This window comes from Corvus kubaryi, unplaced genomic scaffold (genome assembly GCF_017639235.1).
Source record: "Corvus kubaryi isolate FWS band 111438036 unplaced genomic scaffold, C.kubaryi_AGA036_p1.0 137, whole genome shotgun sequence".
In the NCBI taxonomy this organism is placed as follows: Eukaryota; Metazoa; Chordata; class Aves; order Passeriformes; family Corvidae; genus Corvus; species Corvus kubaryi.
In genome coordinates this window covers 30,313,541-30,335,559 of record NW_024580671.1, presented here as the reverse complement: position 1 = coordinate 30,335,559, position 22,019 = coordinate 30,313,541, and the positions used below count along the sequence as shown (strand labels likewise).

The 22,019-nt window shown below is 43.6% G+C and overlaps 2 protein-coding genes across 7 annotated transcripts in view; one reads left to right on the top strand and one right to left on the bottom strand.

Moving 5' to 3' along the window:
• The window catches only part of KMT2E (lysine methyltransferase 2E (inactive)), a 57,185-nt gene extending 49,085 nt beyond the window's left edge, over positions 1-8,100 (top strand). For 2 of the 3 annotated variants that reach the window (XM_042018381.1, XM_042018382.1), the window contains 5 exons: positions 2,337-2,638; positions 4,398-4,486; positions 4,585-4,698; positions 4,852-4,943; positions 5,828-8,100. In XM_042018381.1, the coding sequence (XP_041874315.1) occupies positions 2,337-2,638; positions 4,398-4,486; positions 4,585-4,698; positions 4,852-4,943; positions 5,828-7,342 (2,112 nt within the window). In that variant the 3' untranslated portion in view covers positions 7,343-8,100. The remainder of the gene's footprint in view (positions 1-2,336; positions 2,639-4,397; positions 4,487-4,584; positions 4,699-4,851; positions 4,944-5,827) is intronic. The other variant, XM_042018383.1, reaches the window with a different exon arrangement.
• A 1,810-nt stretch (positions 8,101-9,910) lies between these two features.
• SRPK2 (SRSF protein kinase 2) overlaps positions 9,911-22,019 on the bottom strand; it is a 134,649-nt gene continuing 122,540 nt past the window's right edge. For 2 of the 4 annotated variants that reach the window (XM_042018384.1, XM_042018386.1), the window contains 4 exons: positions 19,396-19,465; positions 18,586-18,678; positions 18,061-18,153; positions 9,911-11,576 (listed from right to left, as the gene is read on the bottom strand). In XM_042018384.1, coding sequence (XP_041874318.1) covers positions 11,392-11,576; positions 18,061-18,153; positions 18,586-18,678; positions 19,396-19,465 — 441 coding nt within the window. In that variant the 3' untranslated portion in view covers positions 9,911-11,391. The remainder of the gene's footprint in view (positions 11,577-18,060; positions 18,154-18,585; positions 18,679-19,395; positions 19,466-22,019) is intronic. The other 2 variants (XM_042018387.1, XM_042018388.1) reach the window with 2 other exon arrangements.

The following is a 22,019-nucleotide window of genomic DNA, read 5'->3' as shown; positions in this document are numbered from 1 at the left end:
CATGAAACAGTTCATGTAGGTAAGTGAAGTAGTCATGAGCAACTCAAACCAGGATTGGAAATTACTTTGCATAACTCATAGACTGCATTTTACTGTCAGGTTGACTCCCTTTGCAGAAAGGATAACATGAAAGGCAGTAATCTCCAGTGTACCAGCTTGCCTGTTTTGTCTCACCACAGACTCTAGTAATCTTTCTTGTTTGAAAGGTGTGATTTATTTTCTTTATGGAAGTAGTGATTAGGAGGGTGGGGTTGTTTCCTGCGTGTGTACGTGCATGCAGTGGGGTTTGGGTATTTTTGGTCACACTGCAGCCCCTTGTATATGCCTGCTCCTCTGGGGGCATCCTGCTGGGGAGCAGTGAGGAGTGTACCTTCAGCAGTTTGCCATCAGAACTGGAGTTTTGTTTACTTGCTTCAAGCTGAGACATAAATGGAGCAACGTTGCAGGATCTCTGTTCTTACCTGGTGACAGCCCTGAGAGTTTGATAGAGCTTGTGTGTGTTACTGCAGCCCTTCTGTTTTGGGAAACCCAAAGAAAACCCATAAGCTAAAATTTCTGTAACTTGACATTTATTCTTTTCCTGAAGGCTAAATTAGTCTTCACAAATCCCAGCAGCACTTAGTGCTTCAGTAACCCTCCCCACCTCTCTTGCTGGCAAGGATTCTTCCAGGTTGTTGCTGCTGAGAGCTTATGCTACACTAATACTCAAATAAAAAAAGGGCTGGCTGCCCCCTGATGCCCCCCAATCACAGGATTCCTGTCTAGAAGTCTGTTTGAAGAAACAAGCAGAGAAAATTGTACCCCTGAAAGAAGGGGTTTTAGAGTTTCTGAGGACACACACACAAAAATTTGAAACATTTGACAGTATAAAAAAAGAGGTGGTGGGCTGGATCCCACCTAAGGTAAAAGGTGAGAATTCAGGAATTTTGTAGGAGACTAATAAGAGCCTTTTCCCTAGGGTCACCTAAGACAGCAATATCCTTAGGTAGGTCTTTGCAGGATGTTTTTGCATATTTCTGCATTTCAGTGGACACTTGGCTCCTGTTTTCTCTTACTATTGCACAAGTCCTTTATCAATACAGTCCTGTACATTGTGGCCACACTACATAGGTTTCTTAACATTTTAAGCTTTCTTTAAATCAGTATTCTGTAGGAGATCCCTGTCACATGACATGGAAATACTACGAAATTGTTTGAAAGCAAGATCAGTTCTTAACCTGAACATTTTTTTGCAAAATCAGATATTTTTCAGTTTCTGCCCTGACATATGGATGGGTCTCTAATAGGTCTGTTTGAAAGCAAACAAACAAAACCCCTTGGGCCTGCAAACAGAGCAGCTGCCTTGGTTTTTCTCTCTGTGTGTAGAAATGGATGTCCAATTTTGTTGAGGACTAAGCCAGATAAAGATTTAATTTTTTTTTCATTATTGCACTTCAGTTTGTTGGTTTGTATGCTGTATGGTTCAGAGCAGGATGTTGGTAACTAGAAGAAAATTTATAGACATTAAATTTTTATTCAGTAGTTACTGAATAAAGTAGGTCTGAAGGTCAGTATTTCAGTTTTCTACTTCAAATCCTGAAGATTCATAGTGGAAACACTTGAACATGTATTTTTTTTTCACTGGAAGCAATTTACTAACCATTTAAACTGGTTTCTGTTCTATGGAGTGTCGGTGTAGTGAGTCTACATACATAATACATGAAATAGGAACAATGTGTCATTATTTTTGGTGATAATAATTAGCTTAAAAATGTGTTCTTAATCAGTCTCTCTTAAAATGCAGTAAAGACACAAATTCAAAGTAAACTCTGGGAAAAGTAAGTCCCAAATTCTATATGTTAAAAAAAGGTATGAAGAGCTTAGCGAATCCTTTGATATGTGTAGCAGAAGGGTACTGGGTTCTCATGCAAGAGAGTAAGTCTTGAGAGCAGAATGTGACATCTCTTGAAATTAGCTTTACTAGATCAGTATAATCTTAAAATTCTGCAGTTACAGGAAAAACTGTAGGGTCCCTTGTAACTACAGCCAACAAAATGACTTCAGCAGTGGACCTTGTGCTGACCTGTGTCATCCCCTTCTTCCCTGAGGCAGAACACATACCTTCTCTCGGCAGAAGCATTTTTTTTACTATCATCTTTACAGTTGGTAGTAGCTCAGTAATCTGTAAATTCACTGCAGATGTGGTGAAATATCTTCAATTAATCTCTGCCCTTTTTTTAGAACCACTTATGTGGTATGTCTTACTGAAATATAGTACGTTTAATAGAAACTGTGAGAAAGAAAATGGGTAAAACTTCCTTTCTAATGTTTTTTCATGGGTTTTTTTTCCCCTTTAGGTGTCCTTGTTAGAATACCGTAAAAGGCAACGTGAAGCTCGAAAAAGTGGCTCAAAGACAGACAACTTCCCCCTGGTTACTGTATCTCCTCATGCTGCTGGTGGAGGAAATACAAGTAGTAACAGTGGTGCTAATGATGGGTACAACAATAGTGGTGAAAATGGGGAGCAAACTGGTAACACTGCAAGCCTGCCTTTACCACTGCCAACTACTATTTATAATGCAGCTCCAGAAGACACTGGCAACAACTGTGCAATTAAGGAATCTTCCTCCAGTGAGAAGAGTGAACCAGAAGTTCAGTGGTAAGCCACAAAACTATAGGACTAAAGTTCAGAAGAATTTATTTATGTAAATTAAGTTTTTGGTATTTGAAATCTAGTTTTCATTAAGGTTGCTGTTGCAGATTACTGACTGGAAGCCCTTCTTTCATCTTAGTAAAGAGTTGTCTTACCTTTTCCTCAGAAATACAGCAGATACCTCATAATGATTAAAATACATGAATGATTACCCATAAGATACTTGTTAAATTATTTTAATCCTGCTTTTTTATTTTCTAAGAGCAAAATAGGTATTGGTTTGAGCATTTATGTCCTTGTATTTCCACTGTGTTGTCTGTGGGCTGAAGAGAATTTTTCATGTTAAATCCAAAGCTTTTCCAAAAGTATTGTAGGGCATAGGGTGGAACAGGAAAATAGTCTGTATTGATAAGCAAAGGTTTCTGGGAGACCTTCGAAGGTCTGTTTTTCAGTCATGTGGCTGGAATGTGTGTGGGATGTTTGCTGTTGCTTAATTGCCCGGGTGTGGGGCTGAATGCAGCCTGGCCAGTGGCTCTCACTCAGGTGGGAGAATGTGGTGACACTCGCAGCATCGTTCTTGATTGCTCAGTGGTTCCCTTGTTTGCAGACGCGACTATATGGGCAGAGTGTGCAATGCCAGATACTCCAAACAACCCAAGATCCTGAGGAGAGGTGGAGTAGGGATAGGGAGGAGATAGAGCAACTTCAGTCTGTGTAAAACATTGCACAAATTTTCCACTGAGTTTTTGGTAGCTTTAAAACAGATGATCAACTGTGGTGACCCTGTCTCCTAAATGTTATTAGTGCAAAATAAACCTGCAGATATTTTTCATGCTGTAGTGAAGGCCTAAGTGTGGTGGGGAAGAACCATGGGCTTAGAAGTTGAACATCCTTCTGCTCAGATGCTCTAGCTATTCCAGAATAGAAGGATTTTGTAAAGCCAGTTGAAGGGAGAACATAAGTGCAGTCTTCAGTGTTCCACTGAAAAGTGGCTGTTAAGTTCACTTTGCAGAAGCTACTGCACTAAATTGTAAGCAAAGACTGTGGAAACAGGCTAAACAGGGAAGAATTTACTACTAAGATTTTGCAGTAACCCTGCAGAGCAGCACCAAAACTTACTCCAGTGCAGCAGTATTGTGGAGTGACGGCGTATGTCCTTGCCAGAAAGGAAAATAGTTTTGTGGAGTGCTGTCCCTTACAATGTTCTTGATCGGGTTGTGATTGAGAGATGTAATCAATTAAAAGAGGGAAGGTAGGACTGTCACTGCATGCCCACTAATCCGGCAAGTTAAGTGTAGAAGCTTAAACAGAGAGAGATTTGTAGTGGTACACAATTTACAGCTATGCATCTTCTATTAAAGAGCAGATTCTTAACAACCAACAAACAAGACAACTCTTTCCAATTCTGGAAGAAGACAGTTTTCTACAAATGGAGACTACGAACCAGTAACTGTGACCTTTATTTTTTTACTTTTCAGTTGTTCAGAGAAGGAAAAACCCACAGATCTACAGATACTTCCTTAATAAGAGGAAATGCCAATTTTCGTAATATAACAAGGTTGCAGGAAATCACTGTATTCGAAGTGGGAGAAAATAGATACAAACCACTTAAGTAATAATGTTCCTTTACGCACAACCAGTTCTTTCGTTGTTATGAGCAGCCAATGCTGTAAACTTTCTCTGACTCGGTATTTGCATATACATTGTCCTAAATTTGGTCCCTGGGAGTACATCCTCTTACATTTAAAATGTGTTTCTCTTGCAGGACTGCATCAACCTCTGTGGAACAAGTGAGAGAACGAAGTTATCAGAGAGCTTTACTTCTCAGTGATCATAGGAAAGACAAGGACAGTGGTGAGTTGATTTATTGTTAAAGATACATAAATCTAACCAGTTTCCCCATGGTAATCGTAATCATTCTAATACTGTGTTTGGGTCTGCTTCATCTGTAGGGGGAGAATCACCTTGTAGGCCATGCTCACCGTCTCATGTTCAGTCTCCATCTCATTCAAATCTCATTTCCCAGTTGCAGCTTAAGGTCCCTTCTTTCCCTGAAATTACTGAAGGTCAGTAAGCAGATGACCTTGTATGACACTTGACATATTCAGTAGTCTCTAACAACAGCTTTAATAGCTCTTTTAAACTCAAATATAATGTGCTTACTGATCTCTGCAAAAGATTTGATTTTCCCACTTTGACATGTATCTCTATTTCTGTAGAACCTGATTCTGAAAACCCAGAGCCAACTTCTGAATGTCCGTCCCCAGATACTTCACAAAGGACTTGCAAGAGTCCATCAAAAGCAAGCAAGGTAATGCAAGGTGTTTGCACAATAAGCGTAGGAATAGTTTCATCCGTCTCTTGATTTATCTTTATAAATGTTAATTGTAGGATTTACTACTTAGGTGACAATACACACATGTTCATCTGTCTGTGCAGTAATTTCACATAGGTAAACATTTGCAAGAATATTTGTCCATATACACTAAAAAGTGGGTTTATATGCTGTGCTTTCAGTAGCTGTGTGTGTTTATGGATGATCTTACACTCTCTAGACAGAGAAGAGATTGTATCATTGGATTCAGTATCAGTGCTGGTCTAAGGGGTGAGTGCTGAAGAACTGGCACTCAGAACCGACAGCAGTGATGTGATTTACCCTTAACAGGAGGTTGGTTGCTCTTGCTGTGCCAGGGTTTGGCACTGTTTGGCAGTCAGGGCTCTGATAATATGGAGAAGGATTTTGACTAGTTGCCATATTAAATGAAGTAATTCAGGTTGTCTCATTTAGTCTGTTTGCTTGAACTACTCCAGCTTTAAAATGTTAAATCACTGTTTATTTCTGTAAATGATCTTCTCTGGAATTACTTTTTCAGATTCAGAAATCTAAAACTTTTAACAAAGAATGGATTCAGGCTTTGACCTAATGGATCATATTTCTGTTCCAACTTTAAAATATACTTCAGTAGTCTTTGACTTGGAAGAATTATTGATATATATACTTGCTAAAAATAGTGCCCTCTTAAGCTTACTCTTTCTGTTACTGATGTTTTTCTCACATCAAATAGACATCCTGTGCCTCAGCACTTTCTTTCAGAATCTAGGAGGAGAGTGTTCTGAGATGTTCTTTTCTGTTTATTGCAGGCATGGTTGAATATTTTGAACGTTTAGCACTGACTGCCTTTCTTTTCATTCCAGCCCTCTTCACCGAGTCCTGTAGTCTCAGCACAGTCACTTGGGAAAACACCCACAAAACCAGATTCGCACTGGGAAACTGCAGCTAATGCACCTGAGACTGAATGTGCGAATCATCCAAAATCCGAGCTGCAACAAAAACAGCTGACAAACAATGTCCAAGCACTTTCAAAAAATCATCCATCTCAGTCACATCTGCGCAGCTCTGCTGAGCAACTTTCACATTCACAGAAGTTGCCTTCCGCACCTTTGAAGCTGCATTGCCCCCCTTCGCCTCATGTAGAAAATCCCCCCAAGTCTTCTACCCCTCACGCACCTGTGCAGCACGGTTACCTTTCGCCAAAGCCTCACTCACAGCAGTTGGGATCTCCATACAGACCTCATCATCCACAGTCACCTCAAGTTGGAACGCCCCAGAGGGAAACACACAGAAACTTCTACCCGGCAGCACCGACCCTTCAGCCCAGTAATCAGGCGCAGGCCAGTGGCCCCCTCTTCACTCAGACAACATCAGGACAATCTTCAGCTTCCTACAGCCAGTTTAACCAACAAAATTTGAACAGCAACGCGCCACCTCCACCACCCCCTCCACCCCCTTCTTCTACTTACTATCAAAGCCAGCAGCCCTCTGGAAACTTTCAGAGCTACAGCCAGCTGAAGGGCAACATACCCCAACAGACTGTGTTTTCATCTGGACCAAATCAAGCACTTCCTGGCACTGCAGGTCAGCAAACAGTGCCGGGACACCACGTAGCTGCAGGGCATTTTTTGCCCTCTCAGAACCCCAGTATTCATCATCAGGCATCGGCATCTGCTGCTCCTCCTCCTCCTCCTCCACCACCTGCTCCAGGACCCCACCTTGTCCAGCAGCAAAGTACTCATCAGCAGCACTCTGTAGCACATGTTGTCGGTCCAGTTCATGCCATGGCAGTGGCTCCTGGATCACACATTCATTCTCAAGCTGCTGGTCACCATTTGCCACCACCACCTCCACCACCAGGTCCTCTCCCCCACCACCAACCTCCCCATCCTTCAACAGGACACCAAGGTTTGCAAGCACAACACCAGCATGTTGTAAACTCAGCACCGCCTCCCCCGCCACCCCCTCCCTCCAATGTTATCGGCTCGGGGCACCACCCTGCATCAGCACAAGGGTTACACCATCCATCCCATCAAGGACCCCCCCATTTCCCTTCCAGTGCTCACACAAGCGTCTCCTCCTATTCCTCGCAAGCCCCACATCACACAGCATTAGGACCTGGACCTCAACATCAGCCTGCTGGCACAGGACCTCATTGCCCACTCCCTGGTCAGGGTCCTCACATCCAACCTCAAGGACCAAACAGTATTGCAACACCTACTGCTTCCGGGTTCTGCCCTCACCCCGGCTCCGTGACCCTTCCCCACGGAGTGCAAGGGCAGCAGCAGGCCTCGCCCGTGCCGGGACAGATCCCCATTCACAGAGCACAGGTGCCACCCACCTTTCAGAACAATTACCATGGGTCAGGGTGGCATTAAAACAGATCCCTTTAGTTATAAACATTTTTAAAATGTTCTGTAATATAAACCGTGTATATTTAATATGTACCTATTCAAGGTACTTTTTAAAGCTTGTACATGATACTTTGTATAAAAGCAAACACCAGTGCTCTTCCATTGTATCCTTTCCATTTTTTGCTTTTTAAAATTCCTGAAAATGTGCTGTTAAGCCAGTATTAGGTATTTCTTTTTATTTTCTAAGTGGACATTCCAGCTGTTTTTTCTGGCAGTAGGTTTGATGCTGCATAATGTTTAAAATTTTATTGTTGCAGTTAAATTCATTTAGTGAAAGTTTTCTATATTACTTTTATACAAATGTAATTAAATAAGTACACAGGCTAAGTGATGGCACTAACATTTTTTTTTCCATTTTCTGTCAACAGTTTTTGTGTGCATAGAGATAGGAAACAATGCAATACAGATTTTTATAGTTTTGGTGTGGACATGGCTTTTTGTTTCATCCGTTATTTGCAGAAATTGTAATTTAATGTATAGACTGTTTCTAATGTCTCAGACAAGTGCTGTAAATACTGTATTTCTTTCGCTTGTAAAGTTGCTTAAAGCTTCTTTCATTTGATATAGTATTGTATATAATAAGTCTTTTGCAAAAAAAAGTGTGATCTTTGTGATAGTAGTACAGTATATGATCTTTAATTTTTTTTTTAATATACTGTCACATTGCAGCACTGGTTGGGCATTTTAATTCATGTTAATAAATCACAGTTACGTCAGTTTTACCTACTTGTCCTGAAAGGGTCCTGTATCAGCAGGAAAGTGGCTTTAGGTCTCTGATCTCCCCTGCTCCCTGTGAGGCTTCACTTCCCTGTAGTCTCCAGCTCTGGCTTCACTTCTGTAGCCCAGAGAGATGTGGAGCAAGCTCAAGGAGGGGATTCTTTCCCCTGCTCAGTTTAGGGTCTTGGGTCAGTTTACTCCGCATGTAATCAGGAGCACTGATGGGGTATTTTGATGCTAGAGGTGTTCTGACCTTGGTTACAGAGCAGGGAAGTACCTGCCTGCTGCACTACCTTCCTGTTTCCCTTTTCTCGTGCTTCCTCAAGCCCTCCACTTGGGGTGTAGGGGGGAAGCTGAGCGGGTGGTGCTGTAATGGGGTACAGAATGTTACAAACTCTGTAGCAGTTTGGGGTTTTGGTAAGGGAAGTGATTTTATTTCCTGTTGCTGAAGGCGGCAGCTAAGCTGGTGCTGTTGTGCTCATCAGTGCAGTTACTCTGTCATGAGTGAGGGTGTCCTTCCATCACAGCAGTAACTGCTCAGTTCTGCTCACACAGCAGGAAGGTGCTCAATGGCTCCACCTCAGACCAGAAAGGAGAACCCCAGGGTGAGAGGAAAGCTGAAACAGAATAGGAGGAGAAGTGGCTGCTCCTACCCCCTGAAAGTAAGTGGCGCAATTCTTTTAAACATGTAGGAAAAAAAAAAGGGGGGCAGGCAGCTTTAAATTCTGATTTGCTTATAACTACTGAAAAATCTTGCTAGTTGAAATCATCCACCAGAAATGCTTTCCTGAATAGCTACTGGCTCTGCAGAACACATACTGTGGAGTTCACATTTTACACTAGCATCTGTAGTGTAGGACAGGATTAGGCTAGCAAAAACAGCAGAAAAACCCAACCCACCCTCTGTGTAGTTGCTCAGACACTGATTTTGAAAATATGTGCATCATCCTGTATAGCTCAGCACTCTGGTTTTCTGCCCCTCTTCCATAGCTCCAGGAAGTGACAACATCATTTCAAATACAAGAGAACATAAAATACCAACTGTGACTGGCAAGGTCTTAGTACAGTACAGGGAGCTGCTGCACTGGGGAGCAGAACAGGACGAGGCCTGGGCAGGGCTCCCCAGTGCTGCTGCAGCACCAAGGCCAGGCAGGGGGCAGAGCTGTGCCAGCCCAGTGCTCGCTCACCTGCCTTGGGCTGGCCCTGGCACTTCTTCCAGTGCCAGCATTTTCTGTGTATTCAAGAACGCCTTTGTAACTGGTTGCAGCAACCAGGCACTACAGGGCTAGGCTGGGTGTGAAGCTGAACATAATTTTTACCTCCAGTGTGAGTCCATTGTGGCACCATCCTTCTGAGCAGCGTTGTCCTTGCAGCCACTAAAAGCAGTTCCAGGGATGAGGACGAAGGCACACGGTCCTGAAACCCAACTGCAGTCAGGGCCTCAGCACTGGACGAGTTTCCCCGGACCAGAGTGTGTCGCACTGCGGTGCCTTGGCAGTTCTCTGGAAGAGTGGCTGCCCCAGCCCTCGGCATGGGACAATCGTTCCCTTGTTTACAGGACTTGTTACAGAACAGCTGGTGGAAAGACGCTTTTTTTTTGGTCACATTTCACCCAGCAAACCACGCCCACCCAGCCCCTCCTGCCACAGGACCCGTGGGGTTGCTCTGACTGACACCAGGTGATGTGTTTCATAAATGAACACGGAAAGCTGCCTTTCTCTCGCCAGGACAAGCCAGCCCCCACCTCCCACCCCTCCAGCACCCCAACAGCTGAGTCGTGGCTAGGCAAAGATTCCAATGACCAGCAACACTGTCTGAAAAAACAAAACACTTTAATTAGACAACTGCAAGCACCTCAAACAACTGGTTATTGTTACAGCATGGGGCTATCTTCTCACAATCTAGTTATTGCAAAGGCATGTGAATAAATTTTTTATGGACAAAGTCAAGAAAAAAGTGGCACTGTAGTTACATGAAGATCAGGAGTAAGCTTACATTCATCCCACTGACTTCTAAAAGAGGCCCAAACACACCTCCGTACTGTACATTCTAAAATCTGTATTGCCTATAAGCTTCAGCCTATGCAGCTTTTTTTCCTAGGAAACACATAATTGTTGCGTGCAACTTACAATGGGCAGTCGTATGTCTACGGATGGGAAAGAATAAAGCTAGTGCAATTTGTTTTAGAAACATGTAAAGCTATGAATGGAATGAGCATGATCTTGCTTCTTGGATTATTTTACCCACTGCACTGTAAATATCTGCAGCTATATCCTTCCTTAACTGATGCCAAGCACACACTTTTATTATAAAAGATCAGTAATTCTACACAGAGAGTGGTTCTCATGCTCTACTTTTAATTTTTTTTCTTTTTCTTAAGGTATAGTACAACTTACAGTGCTTATAAAAAGGCAACACCATATGGTACCATGTCTTCACTATCACATTGTAAGGGAAATTGCTATTTTTCTTTTCTTAAAAGCACTTAAAATAGGCAAAAGTTCTAAAAGGGAGTGCTAAATGATAATGCATACTTTATTAGAAAGAAGTCTAGCCTTCCTTTAAAGTGCCGTTTGGGGAATGAAATCCTGTAAACCAGAGCCACTTTGTTTAAAATCCAATGAACAGGAACTGCTACAGAATAGAAAGTTTACACAATTCCTTAAAGCAGTTTAAAGTCCACTACATGCAATTGGTTTGCTATAAAGCTCTCTAAAACTTAGTCGCTTTACTCTGAAATTGAGTCCCCAGTCCCATATTTAAATGGAAATAAACATTTACAGGGTGCATTTACATACACTATAATACAAGAATGACATCCCTTTGCCAGAAGATAAAATTGTACAATTCCTCGCCGTAACTCAGTTCTGACTTGATAAATTTCTTACACTCGTAAATTATATAATATGCATCAGCTAAAATATTTTTTTTTTTCATAAATAGTTACAAAACTTGCCAAAACACATGGGGGGGAAGTTTCTTTTGTTCAAAAATCTGACATCTGAATGTCACACAACACAAGAAACAATGCTTAAAGACACGTTAAGTGTTTTCTGAAGAAAGTGGGTGAGTAAACTACTAGCTGAGGACAAAAAGACTACCCTTCCCCAAGAACACAGTGCACAAAAAGCAAAATGTCAAACAGTACCTCAAGCAAAATAAAGGTCTGAGGATTGAAGCCAGCTCACGTGTGATCCTGCTAAAGATTTTGTGACAGTCACCATTTAGGTCCAACGCATTGGAAAGTGGTTGCTGGCTTTTTTTTTTTTTTTTTTTTAAACAGCTGGAAGATTCTGCTAAGAATTCAGCCACGGATGCCTAAGGCATTCTCCAGCTGAAGCACGTTTCTCTGGGACCATTTCTAGCATGGGGATCAGGAAATCTGTAAACTGTGCAGCATCTTCATGAGGCCAACCGTACTTCTCCACAAGCACATCAAAAAGACTCCAAGGTTTCAACTTGGTGATGTGTCGGAGTTCTCCTGCAAACAGAAATATTAACAGCATTAGAAAAACACCTTGTTACCCAGGTCAATGACTAATCCCTGTTTCGTTTTTCTCCCACTCTGCATTCACAGCACCTTGACCAGGCTGGGAATCATTGTTTAGGAAATGCAGCACACACCAAGCTTGCTCGAGGTCCTCAAAGGAGATGAGTATGTTCGATGTCAAAGCCAAGAAACTGTTCCTACGGCCGTCAGTACGTTACACCTGGACTCCACTGGTTCTTCCTGCAGTCTTCACTCTCCCGTGCACAAAGGCACTCATTCACACTCACACCATGGCCAAACAACACTGCAGGCCTTTCCTTCTTAAACAGCCACTGAATCCAAATTTCACAGAATCTGCTCCAATCCCAAAATGGAGGTCTCAGAAACACAGGTCCTTGCCCCACTATGTGGCATTTGCCAGCAATGCAGCAGAGCACTGATTCAGAGCACTGATTCATTCCTAACCAAGCCGAGCAGAGGTTTGGTGCTCCAGAGATTCTGCTCCATCTCTCAGGCAAACACCCCCAGGAAGCTTGGTATGAATCCTTCCTGAGAGGGAAGCACCTGCTGCCACTCCAGTCTCTTTCAACCAACCACCAACACAAGCGGTAGCAGCAGCTGCAGCACTGAGTTTCCCCAAAGAGAGGGGACTTCTGCCAACCTGGCAATGTGTCCCAGACCAAACAAAGCAGGCAAGAACCCTTCTGTAATTCAAACCAGCAACACTACCCAGGTCTGTCCACGGGTCATCCAACATGATGGGGAAGACTCTTCAGTTTCCTGTTCCTCCATTGTGTGGGAATGAGGCCCAAAGCCATGAGATGTGCCATGAGGTACATGGTGAAGGGATTACCGTGGGCACGAGCGAGACAAGCAGCTGTCAGGCCAGATGACCCTCACTGCTGCCAGCAGGAGGGAGCGATACTGAGGTGTCACCTTGCATGCGACCCACAGCCCTTGAAATCCAGGCTCTCAATATCCCTCATTTATATGTGATGTGGCTGCCCCCTCACCATTCATGATGGCAGTAACAGGGTATTTGACTACAGTTGCATCTTTACTTCTCCCAAAAGAATATATCTGACATTTGAAATCCTCCTCAGAGAGGATGAGAATAGGACCCCCACCTTGCAGACAAGTCGACAGGCTTGCTCCTCTCTCCTCCCCAAAGCAGGGGCATCTCTTTGGTAACATCTGCCTTCTGACTGTGTCAGACCACAGCTAGGAACACTTCTGTGTAGTGCTATACACTTAGACTTTGTAGATCCAGTGCATTTATCACCAACAGTCTAATGAATCTATGGCCCCTTGCTTCAACGAACTACACTAGTCATGAATCTGTGTGTGTGAAAGTTCTTCCTGAATGTGACCAGACTTAAGAGTGCCAATCTGCTCTAATCAGTAATCAAGCTCTGCCACACCAAGCCCCTCTGATCTCTGGGGACCAGCTGGAACACAAGGGCAGTTGTTTCCTGCTGAATTTCTGTACTCTTAATGCAACCCATGGCCATCCCCCTTCTTCTCAGGCATATATCTGTGCCAGACAGTCTCCATGGGACACTGCAAAAACCTTTTGAGAGCCCCCAGTGACGCTTCTGCACTGAGGAGAGTAATGGGTCTCACCCAATACTGGAGGCTGAGCAGGCTTCACAAGCTCACTGCACCACCTGGGATGGGGGCATCAGGCCATACTACTTGTAAGCCAAGTGGTTTGTCAGCTTGGTGCTTGTCCGTGCCTGTAACCTACTGCCCATAAAATGCCATCAGACATCAGCTCATGGCTCAGAGTTTCTGCGCATCCCTGTGGCTAGAGAAGTTCCAGGGCAGGAGAAGTAAGCTGTGTCCGTATGATTGCCCCAGAGGCTGAGCATCTCAATGCAATGGATTAAAACCCCCAAAGGCTCAGCAGGCCCTGCTCAGCTCAGCAGTTTCTGCTGCCTCAGCCCTCAGCAGTAGGCTGGGTTGAGTGCTTGAAATTGCTAGGTAGTGCTTGAAAAAGCAGCTCTCAGCTGCTGTCACGAAGTCCCCACAAGAGCAAGTGTGCAAACAATCCATCACCCACAAGCTGAAGAAGAGTCCTGCTGGTAACAGAAGCTCAAGGTGTGCTGCCCACAGCAAGGAATGCCAGCAGAGGCCATGTTCTGGTTTATGTCCAAGCATGTCCCATCAGTACCCAAAGACACAAAAAGGCTCTGCCTTGGGCCCACAGCTGCCCCACATAACAGGAAGGACAGCACATCTTGGAGCAGCATATTCTTTTCCATGCTCATTCTCAGCCCTTTAAATTTTTGTGCAACTCTGCAATTTAACTGCCGAAAATCTTACCTTTTGGAAGGTTTCCAAAAGAGTGTATCAGTGACTATTTACAAGAACAGGTAGTAAATTATGTAACAGGAATGCACAACTCAAATACTGCCAAAAAGCAATAGGAAAGTGAGTTGTTACTGACTGCAAGTAAAAAAATTACCAAAAAAAAAAAAAAAAATCATGTCCATGGCTTCTCCAGCTCCCAGCATTCACTGCATGGGCTGCTGTAATCATGTACCAAATTAGGCTTAGCTATGGGGGAGGGTGGGTGTGTGTTCCCATCCAGCACCGTCTTCATCATTGCACTCACATTTTGTCATTTCCAGCATCTTTCCTCCCTCAGATCTGATCAGGTACGACTGCATGATGAGGCTGCTGGTGCCACAGTGGAAGGCGAGTTCTCGCTGTTTGAATACTCCTCATTTTGTGAAAGCCCATGCTAAGGCCAGCACAATATTCAGCAGAGTTCTGCTGAGGAACAAAGTATTTAGCACTATGGACTGAAGTTTTCCACAAGAAATTCCGTGAAGATTGTAAAAGCGCTTAAGATAGGATACAGTAAAAATTATCTGCATGGGGCCACACTTAGACTAATGCTTCCATTTTCAGTAAGGATCATGATGCTAACTATGGAAAAAAATAGGGTAAGTGAAAGACAATTAACACCACTCAGGTGCACAAAAAAGTCTAAGAATTAATTTTCATGTGGGTCCTTCTCATTTTCATCCTAAAGCATGAGAGTAGCACAGGAAATGAAGGTGTCTGCCAACACGTATTTTCACCTAGTTCAAGAAGTTTGTACCATGTCATTGGAGGAGAGCAAGGCTGTACCTATATTTAAGGGAGAAATTTAAAAAGCACAGGCCCCACCAGTCTGACACCATCTGTATTCAGGGCATTAGCATGAATTTTCAAAGAAGTGCTAGAAATGGACTTCTTTGTGAGAACTTCCTAAGAGAAGCTCTTTATTTGGATTTGTGATAGTGAAGCACACAGGAGATAATGCACAAAGAACAAGGGAGTTTTCTGAGCCATAAAACTCCTGTTGCCAAAGCAGAGGCAGCAATGATCCCTCTGAAAAGTGGACTGTTAAGTCAGAAGGAAATTACTAAGAAAATTTCTGAAGGACCAGGGGTTAAAATGCTATTTAAAGCTTTCTCTGCTGACCGTAATACAAAAAACCCAGCGCTCATTGATGAAATTCATCCAAGACAAATTTAAGATGTGTCACCAGGCAAGAGGAAGGTTATTGAACACTAGGACATGGATGCTGTGAAGGACTGGGGAAACAGCAGTGGGATATAATCTGCTGCTACACACCTACGACACGGTCCCAAGAACTAATGCAAGGACTGCTGGTACAGCAGCTGGAAGTGAGGAGCTTGGAGGCAGCCCTTCCTCCCTCCCTTCCAGGAGGTTAAATGAGCAGCATAACAGTGCTTCTCATTGCTCAGCTTCCAAAGGGCAAAGCCAGCACCTGGCTAGCATCTTGCACAGGTTTAGCTCACAAGGAAACAGGACTAGCAAATACCAGAAGAACAACAGAAGGGACCATGGTCTAGAAAAAACAAAAGGGTTTTATCTTTTAGTGCCAAAACATATTAATAATTTTTACAGTCAAAATAGCTCCCATGACAACACTGGAGAAAAGGATTCCCTGGAGTTACTACTGGGCTCAATCAAGATGAGACCCTATAAAAACACGTGAGCATTTGTGTTATAGTATAAGAAGTAACTTACAAATGCTTTTCCTCTTTTAAATGCACCGTCCTATTTGAGTGTCACAAACTGCCTCAGGCAATTACTGAGAAAGGACTCAATCCTGTAAACTCATTAAGTTACTAACATTTTTCTTTTTGTGCCTGTGACTTCAGTAGCACAACTCAAATGTTTAAAGCATCTCTCTGAGGTCAGACTTGCTTATGGACAGGAGCAAAACTCAAACGGTGATTTCCTGATTTTCACTCAAGACTGATGTTTTCCAAACAGGAGCTCACAGTGGGATTTCTAAGTCCACCCTTAGACCACAGCAAGAAATTCTCCCAAGAGCCTCAGGCCTGTACCTCGAGGCTTCTGATCTCTGGTGCTCAGGCCACAAGCAGATGAGTACAAAATGCAGCAGCTTGCTGGCAGACTCTGAAGCCTATCCCTCATACCCTGCCAGGCCACCACACACAAATCCCTGCTGGGGACACCAGAGGCCAGCAGTACTGGGGTGGCCAGGGAAAAGAAAAAAGATACCTGGTGCCCAATGCAAAGATGCTCAAGTAAGCAAGACACTTGCCACCTCTCCTTTTCCTCCACTAAGCACTTCAGTTTCCCCAACTTGCAGCAGTAGAGTAACTGGTATGATCCAAAAATGCAGCTTGGTTTGTTACTCCTTTGTCTTGCATGTGAGATTCTCTCGTTTAAGTAGAAACAGGTGGGATCCAGTCTACTTAATCTTCCACAGCAAACTTGCACTTGTATTTTGTGTGGTTGGTGAACCAAGCCTTTAATCCTACCTTAAATCCCACCCTGTGGATTTTAAGAGGCACCCCCAGTGCCTCTGAGGAATGTCACTGATATTCAGGCCCTAGAGGACAACAGTGACACTCTGCAGTATAAGATGCTCGTGGAAGCACCAGAGATGCCCCACATCACAGGAATTTTACAAACTGCCCTCTCCTGTGCACTGCCAACACTGCAGTTACTGAGTAACCGTTAGGTCATTTTACAGTTCTTTGGCATCATTAGAAAATGCCAATCTGTCTGCTGTAAAGTGAAAATTAGGAATGTGAGATACACTACAGCAGCTGCAATCGCTGTCTGAAGGTGCCACAGGGTATCTCGTGCCCGGCCCTCTTACTGCTTTATACATTTACAGACTTGTGGGCCTCAAGTTTGTACATCTCAGTTACCAGGAGATTGTTTGAAGCCTGCTGACACAGTCTCTCTCTCTGCCCACCATGGCAGCCAGCTCCTGAAGCTCACTGCCTGCGGTGCAGGGAAGCACTTGTTTTAAAGCCATCCTCTGCAAATTTCACTGGCTTCCCCCCAGCTCTGACATGGTGGATGCTGGCAAACAGCAGTTCTGTCTTCAGCTTATCCACTGACTTCCTAATTAAGTAAACCTTTCTGATTCCTCCAGCAACCCTCTCTGCTCCACACTCAAAAGCCCCAGGCATTTCAGCCCCCCTTTAAAGGGCAGCTGCTCCCTCCTAGATCATCACTGCTGCCCTTCTCTGCACTGCAACGCCATCACCAGCCTCCTTAAGGACACAGAGGCATATGGAGGTCCCCACTGTACCAGAAATATCCAGCACAGAACACGCAGCCCTGGTGCACAGGAGGGTCAATCACTGATTGTGTCCAGCCTCACGAGCTCCCAGAGCCCAGCACTGCCAGCTCAGCCCCCGGACACCAACACCTCACTGCAGCTGTTGGGCTGCACTGCCCAGTCCACGGCACAGCTCAGGCACATGGAGCCACAAGCAGGGCAGTCCACAGCTCTGGTCAGCAGGACTGCCCTCCCCGGCTGTGCCAGCCAGCCCTGGATGTTCCCCTACCGCAGAACAGGATGCTCCTGACAGACCCTGTCCCTCCATAGAGCACAGCACTGTCTTGTACTTCGAGGGGATGGAAGACACTTGAGGCATCACCACATCCCCCACGTGTCAAAACCCTGCCTTAAAGCAGCCTGGGCAAAGACAAAGTTCCATCGCTTGGCACACACCCATCTGCTCTGCCTGCTCCCCCAGTGTGCAGTGACCACACTCAGCTCAGTGTCCACTGCCAGTTATTCCCTTCCCACCTCCATTACTTCTTACCAGTAGCACCTGCTGGTCACCATCTAGGACCACAGCTGCTGACAGATGTTCTTCCACCACGTTATGAGCCACACATCACTTGAGTCCTCACACTTACATGAACATTAGACAACAGATTCAGACAGACACTTGTTAATATCCACACTTTGCTGAGTACATCCCCAAATGAATTTTAAATGAAATACTGAAAAGAACACCGCAAATTGTGGCTTTTCCCAGAAAGCCAAGTTTACACCAAAGTTCTTCTTTAATAACAGCTCTCCATTTAAATGGATATATTTCTTCAGTACCCATAAATGAACATATTCTCCTTTTGGATAGTATTATGCTTTAAATTAGTGTTGCATAAATACCGTTACCTTTTTTGGTGAAAAACTCCTTGGAATATTTCCCCAACATAGCGTATTTTCGAGGGATTTTTCCCAGCAGTTCAATGATCAATGCTATGTGGTCTGCATTGGAGAACATTGCCAGCAAAACAGAAACATACAACAGTTTAATCAGTACATTGCATGCACACACTAACACTGGCCCGGTACAGACAGAAATAGATTGATCCTGGTAAAAAACACACGTGCACACTGCTCGCTCAGTGGCTACTTTGCAAAGATGCTTTCAGCAAAACTTCCTTCTCAAAACAATGTTTGAGTGTCAGCTGCCACAAACAAGTTTTGCCATGTAATTTTAAATGTACCAACAGTTATTTTTCAGAACATTTGGGTAAAAAAAAAATTGTCAGAGATTCCTGGGAAGTTTGCTTTTCAAAATGAAAAATTTTGTTGTGTGATTTCAGGAAATGCTCCTCACTGGGACACGCTACAACCAGCAACAGCAATTCCACTTCTGTCTGCATCACGGCACCTTTCAAAAAGAAGAGGTACTACCTCTGCGATTGAAGAATTCCCGAGAATATTTTCCAGATAGAGCAAAGTGCCTTGGGATATTGCCTAGCAGCTCTATGATGTGTGCTATGTGGTCTATGAGGGAGAGAAAAAAAGGACACGGGAGTGGAAGGGGCAGGGAAAGGATGGGATAAAAAAGAAGAGGAAAGAAACTGGAATTAGTAAAAAATCAGAAATAGTTTCAAATCAACAATGTTTGCAGCAAATCCATGCAGAGGTTTCCAGGATCAGCAGAGCTCTGGCATCATTAGTAGCATTTAGGAACAATGAATGATGCCCACATTACCACTGCAAAGAGCATTTACAAGCAAACAAGCATGAAAATGGACAGGTATACAGATGGAAGCAGGAGTTAACTCTGATTTTAAAAAAGTAATTAGTAACTGTCTAATTAAAATAAAAATACACAATGTAAACATTATTCCAGTGTCACTCTTTTATAAAGAGAAAATACTATAAAGTTCAAATTTGTTGTTTCTTTTCTAAACTAAAATGTTGTTATTTTCAATCAGGTTTCCACACATATGCAATCTTACAAGAAGGGCAGTTTAAATCCTTCAGGCAGTTGTTAAGTAGATGAGTATCTGCAGAAGGGAGTTTTTGCCCACCCACTGCTAGTGGTGGAACTTAAAACTAAAAAGAAAAAAAATCACATTTATATTCTGAAAACAATGTGTATGAACAGTTCTACTCAAATACAAAACTTAAAACTCACTGTAAGCTCACTGGAAATTTAAGAGAAGGAGAATGAAAATATGAAGAAACTCTTACAGTATCTCAAGAGAGTCATACCTTCATCCCTGGAATAGTCTTCACCAGAGTGTGGTTCAAACAAGTAATCTCCAGTCGCTAGCTCAAACGCCTATAACGTAACAGACACCGTTATGGGTATTTCAAAAATAACATTTTCCATCATAAGATGTCAGCAAAACATCACAACCACCTCAGAAGCGAGAGGGAATTAACATTCCAAGCTCAAGGCCTATGACTTGGATCTAAGACTGAGGAGAGGCCACTTACCTGGGGACATCATTCCTGCAGTGCAGAGGCAGCACGAACCCAGGCACTGGAGAGAGCCTCGTGTCCAGCCCCGCGCACGCCTGGGGCCGGAGGCACCAGCAGAGTGCCCACCCCCCAGGTGCTGCTGCCCATCCAGCTGGGATGAAGGAAGGAAATCCCACAGGGCTGGAAGTGCAGCCCCTCCCCGCAGCACCTGGCCCGGGACATTCCGCATTCCGGCAGCGCTGCCAGCTCAGAGCAGCACCAGGCTGCCGAGGGAGCGGCTCCCCACAGGCCGGCTGCACTGGACTGAGCTGATGGTAAACACGGCTTTACAGACTCGTGCGTAGTCTGGTGATTGTAGTCAAGTATTTCTAAACACGTGTCAGGTATTTCTAAATACGTAATAAAATCTACACATGTATCTGAAGGCTATTTACCTGTCAGATTGCATGGTGGAGACTGAATTAAAGTCTGAATACCAAGTAAAATCCACTCATGACTATAATTAAACACTTGAAATTGGCCAACAGGGTAAGCTTCTTTGATGACTCTAAATCTGAGGTTTTTAAAATGCATTTTTGTTGAATCAGATGTCATCAAATTAAATACCTCAATGATGGGATAAACTGTGAGACTGACACTGATGGGGAATCCAGAACAGACACCAGGACATCAGATCCCCTCAGGGCAGGCAATGCTTCCACTGGATGCTAACCCTGTGTTAGGTGAGGGCAAAACTGACTTTCTCTTTATGGGTTAATGAATATGAAAAGCTGCAAGGCACCAAAGCAACTATGAGAGCCCCTACTTGTGTACAGACATGGATTCATCTGGTCTAATTTGTTAAACTATTCTCTTTCAGCTCTGGCTCACCAATTGCCCAAGCAGCCACAGGAATCTAATTCTTTCCAGGTGGTTCAAACATCAAACTATTTTCCATGTCCAAGACATGGGAAGACATCTGATCCAGAAAAGCATTCCAAAAATGAGGCAGAGCTTCCTGGCACAATTCTAGGATGGGATTTCACTCCATTAGAAGATTTACTATAAAATACTTGTCTCCTGAAAACAGACACTTTTCTGTTCCAATTTTTAATCTGGAGTTGTTAAATCACCTGTAAATTTAGCCTATTTATGGGCACTTGGCTTCTTCAAGCTGTGAACTGCAGTGTCATCCAAGTGGGCTATGGCCAACATAACTCACTGCAATCACACACAGCAGCCAAGAAAACAAGAACACTCCTTGTTGACATTTCCGTTGATCCTATGAACGAGCCTTTAACTTCTGAAGTTACCATCATTACAAACAGTCATTCACTATTTTCTTATTCTATTCTTAGCTCAAGATTGGCAGTTGCCTTTTACAGCTGAAAAAAATCTAAAGGACTTCATAAAGTACCAGGTTTCTAAACTGAAATAAATGTTAAGAGCAGCCAGAAGTCATCACTGGGAGAGATCTCTGAACACAACACAGAGAACACTGTTATTCTCCTGAGATGAGACAGGGAAGACCCAAGTGTCCTCTCTGTATCTCATGGGAATATATTTATTCTTAGGAAGAGCTGGGCCAGCTTTCCCAGGAGAGCACATACTGATGGGGCTGATTCCTGAGGACATTGAGAAATTCACTGCTATGAAACACAGATCCCTGGAGAAGAATGGAAACGTAGCTGAATTTAGCCACAAAGGTAGACTACACAAGAATACAGCGCCTGTCCCAAAACTGAAGTATTAATAGCTTGATATGTCTGCGTGGGACTAAAAAGATGAAACTGAAGAACTGTGAAAAGTGTTTCTAGAGAAGCACAAGAGGTAAGCATACTGCTGTGGTACTCTAAATTTGAGATCAGTCTGTGTATCACAAGAGCTGAAAGCTCTCATAGATTTGGAGTATTTATACCACCCTCTCACTGAACAAAAACTAAAGCTTTTCAGAATGATGATGATGCTTCTTTTTTCCTTTTTGTATAGCTCTGACTCCATGCCCAGGATGGGCTGGGGCCACAGCCTTTGATTTTCTGGCTGTCCCTAAAGGACTCTAAGAACAAAAAAACTGACTCGGATGCACAGAACCAGTTGCTGTGGTAAGTATTTGTAATGATAGTTCGTAGCACCCAAGGAGGACAATGTCTCACAGGTTCATCTGTGGCAACCTGGTAGTATGTTCCCATGTATTATCAGGACAGACTGGCTACACAGTGCAAGATAAATGAAATTCATTTGTCCTCATTTAACAAAGAGTAAAACCCAGACCTAGGTTTCTATCATAAAGAATCAGTGTTAGAGATACTATAACGAACACATAAATAGCTGTAAGAACGACAATGACATCTCTGGGTTGTATCAGTCAGAGTTTTTTTTCTCTTTAAACCCATATCCAAAGGTGTGGTGCACCGGAGAGCTTGTGCTGTTAC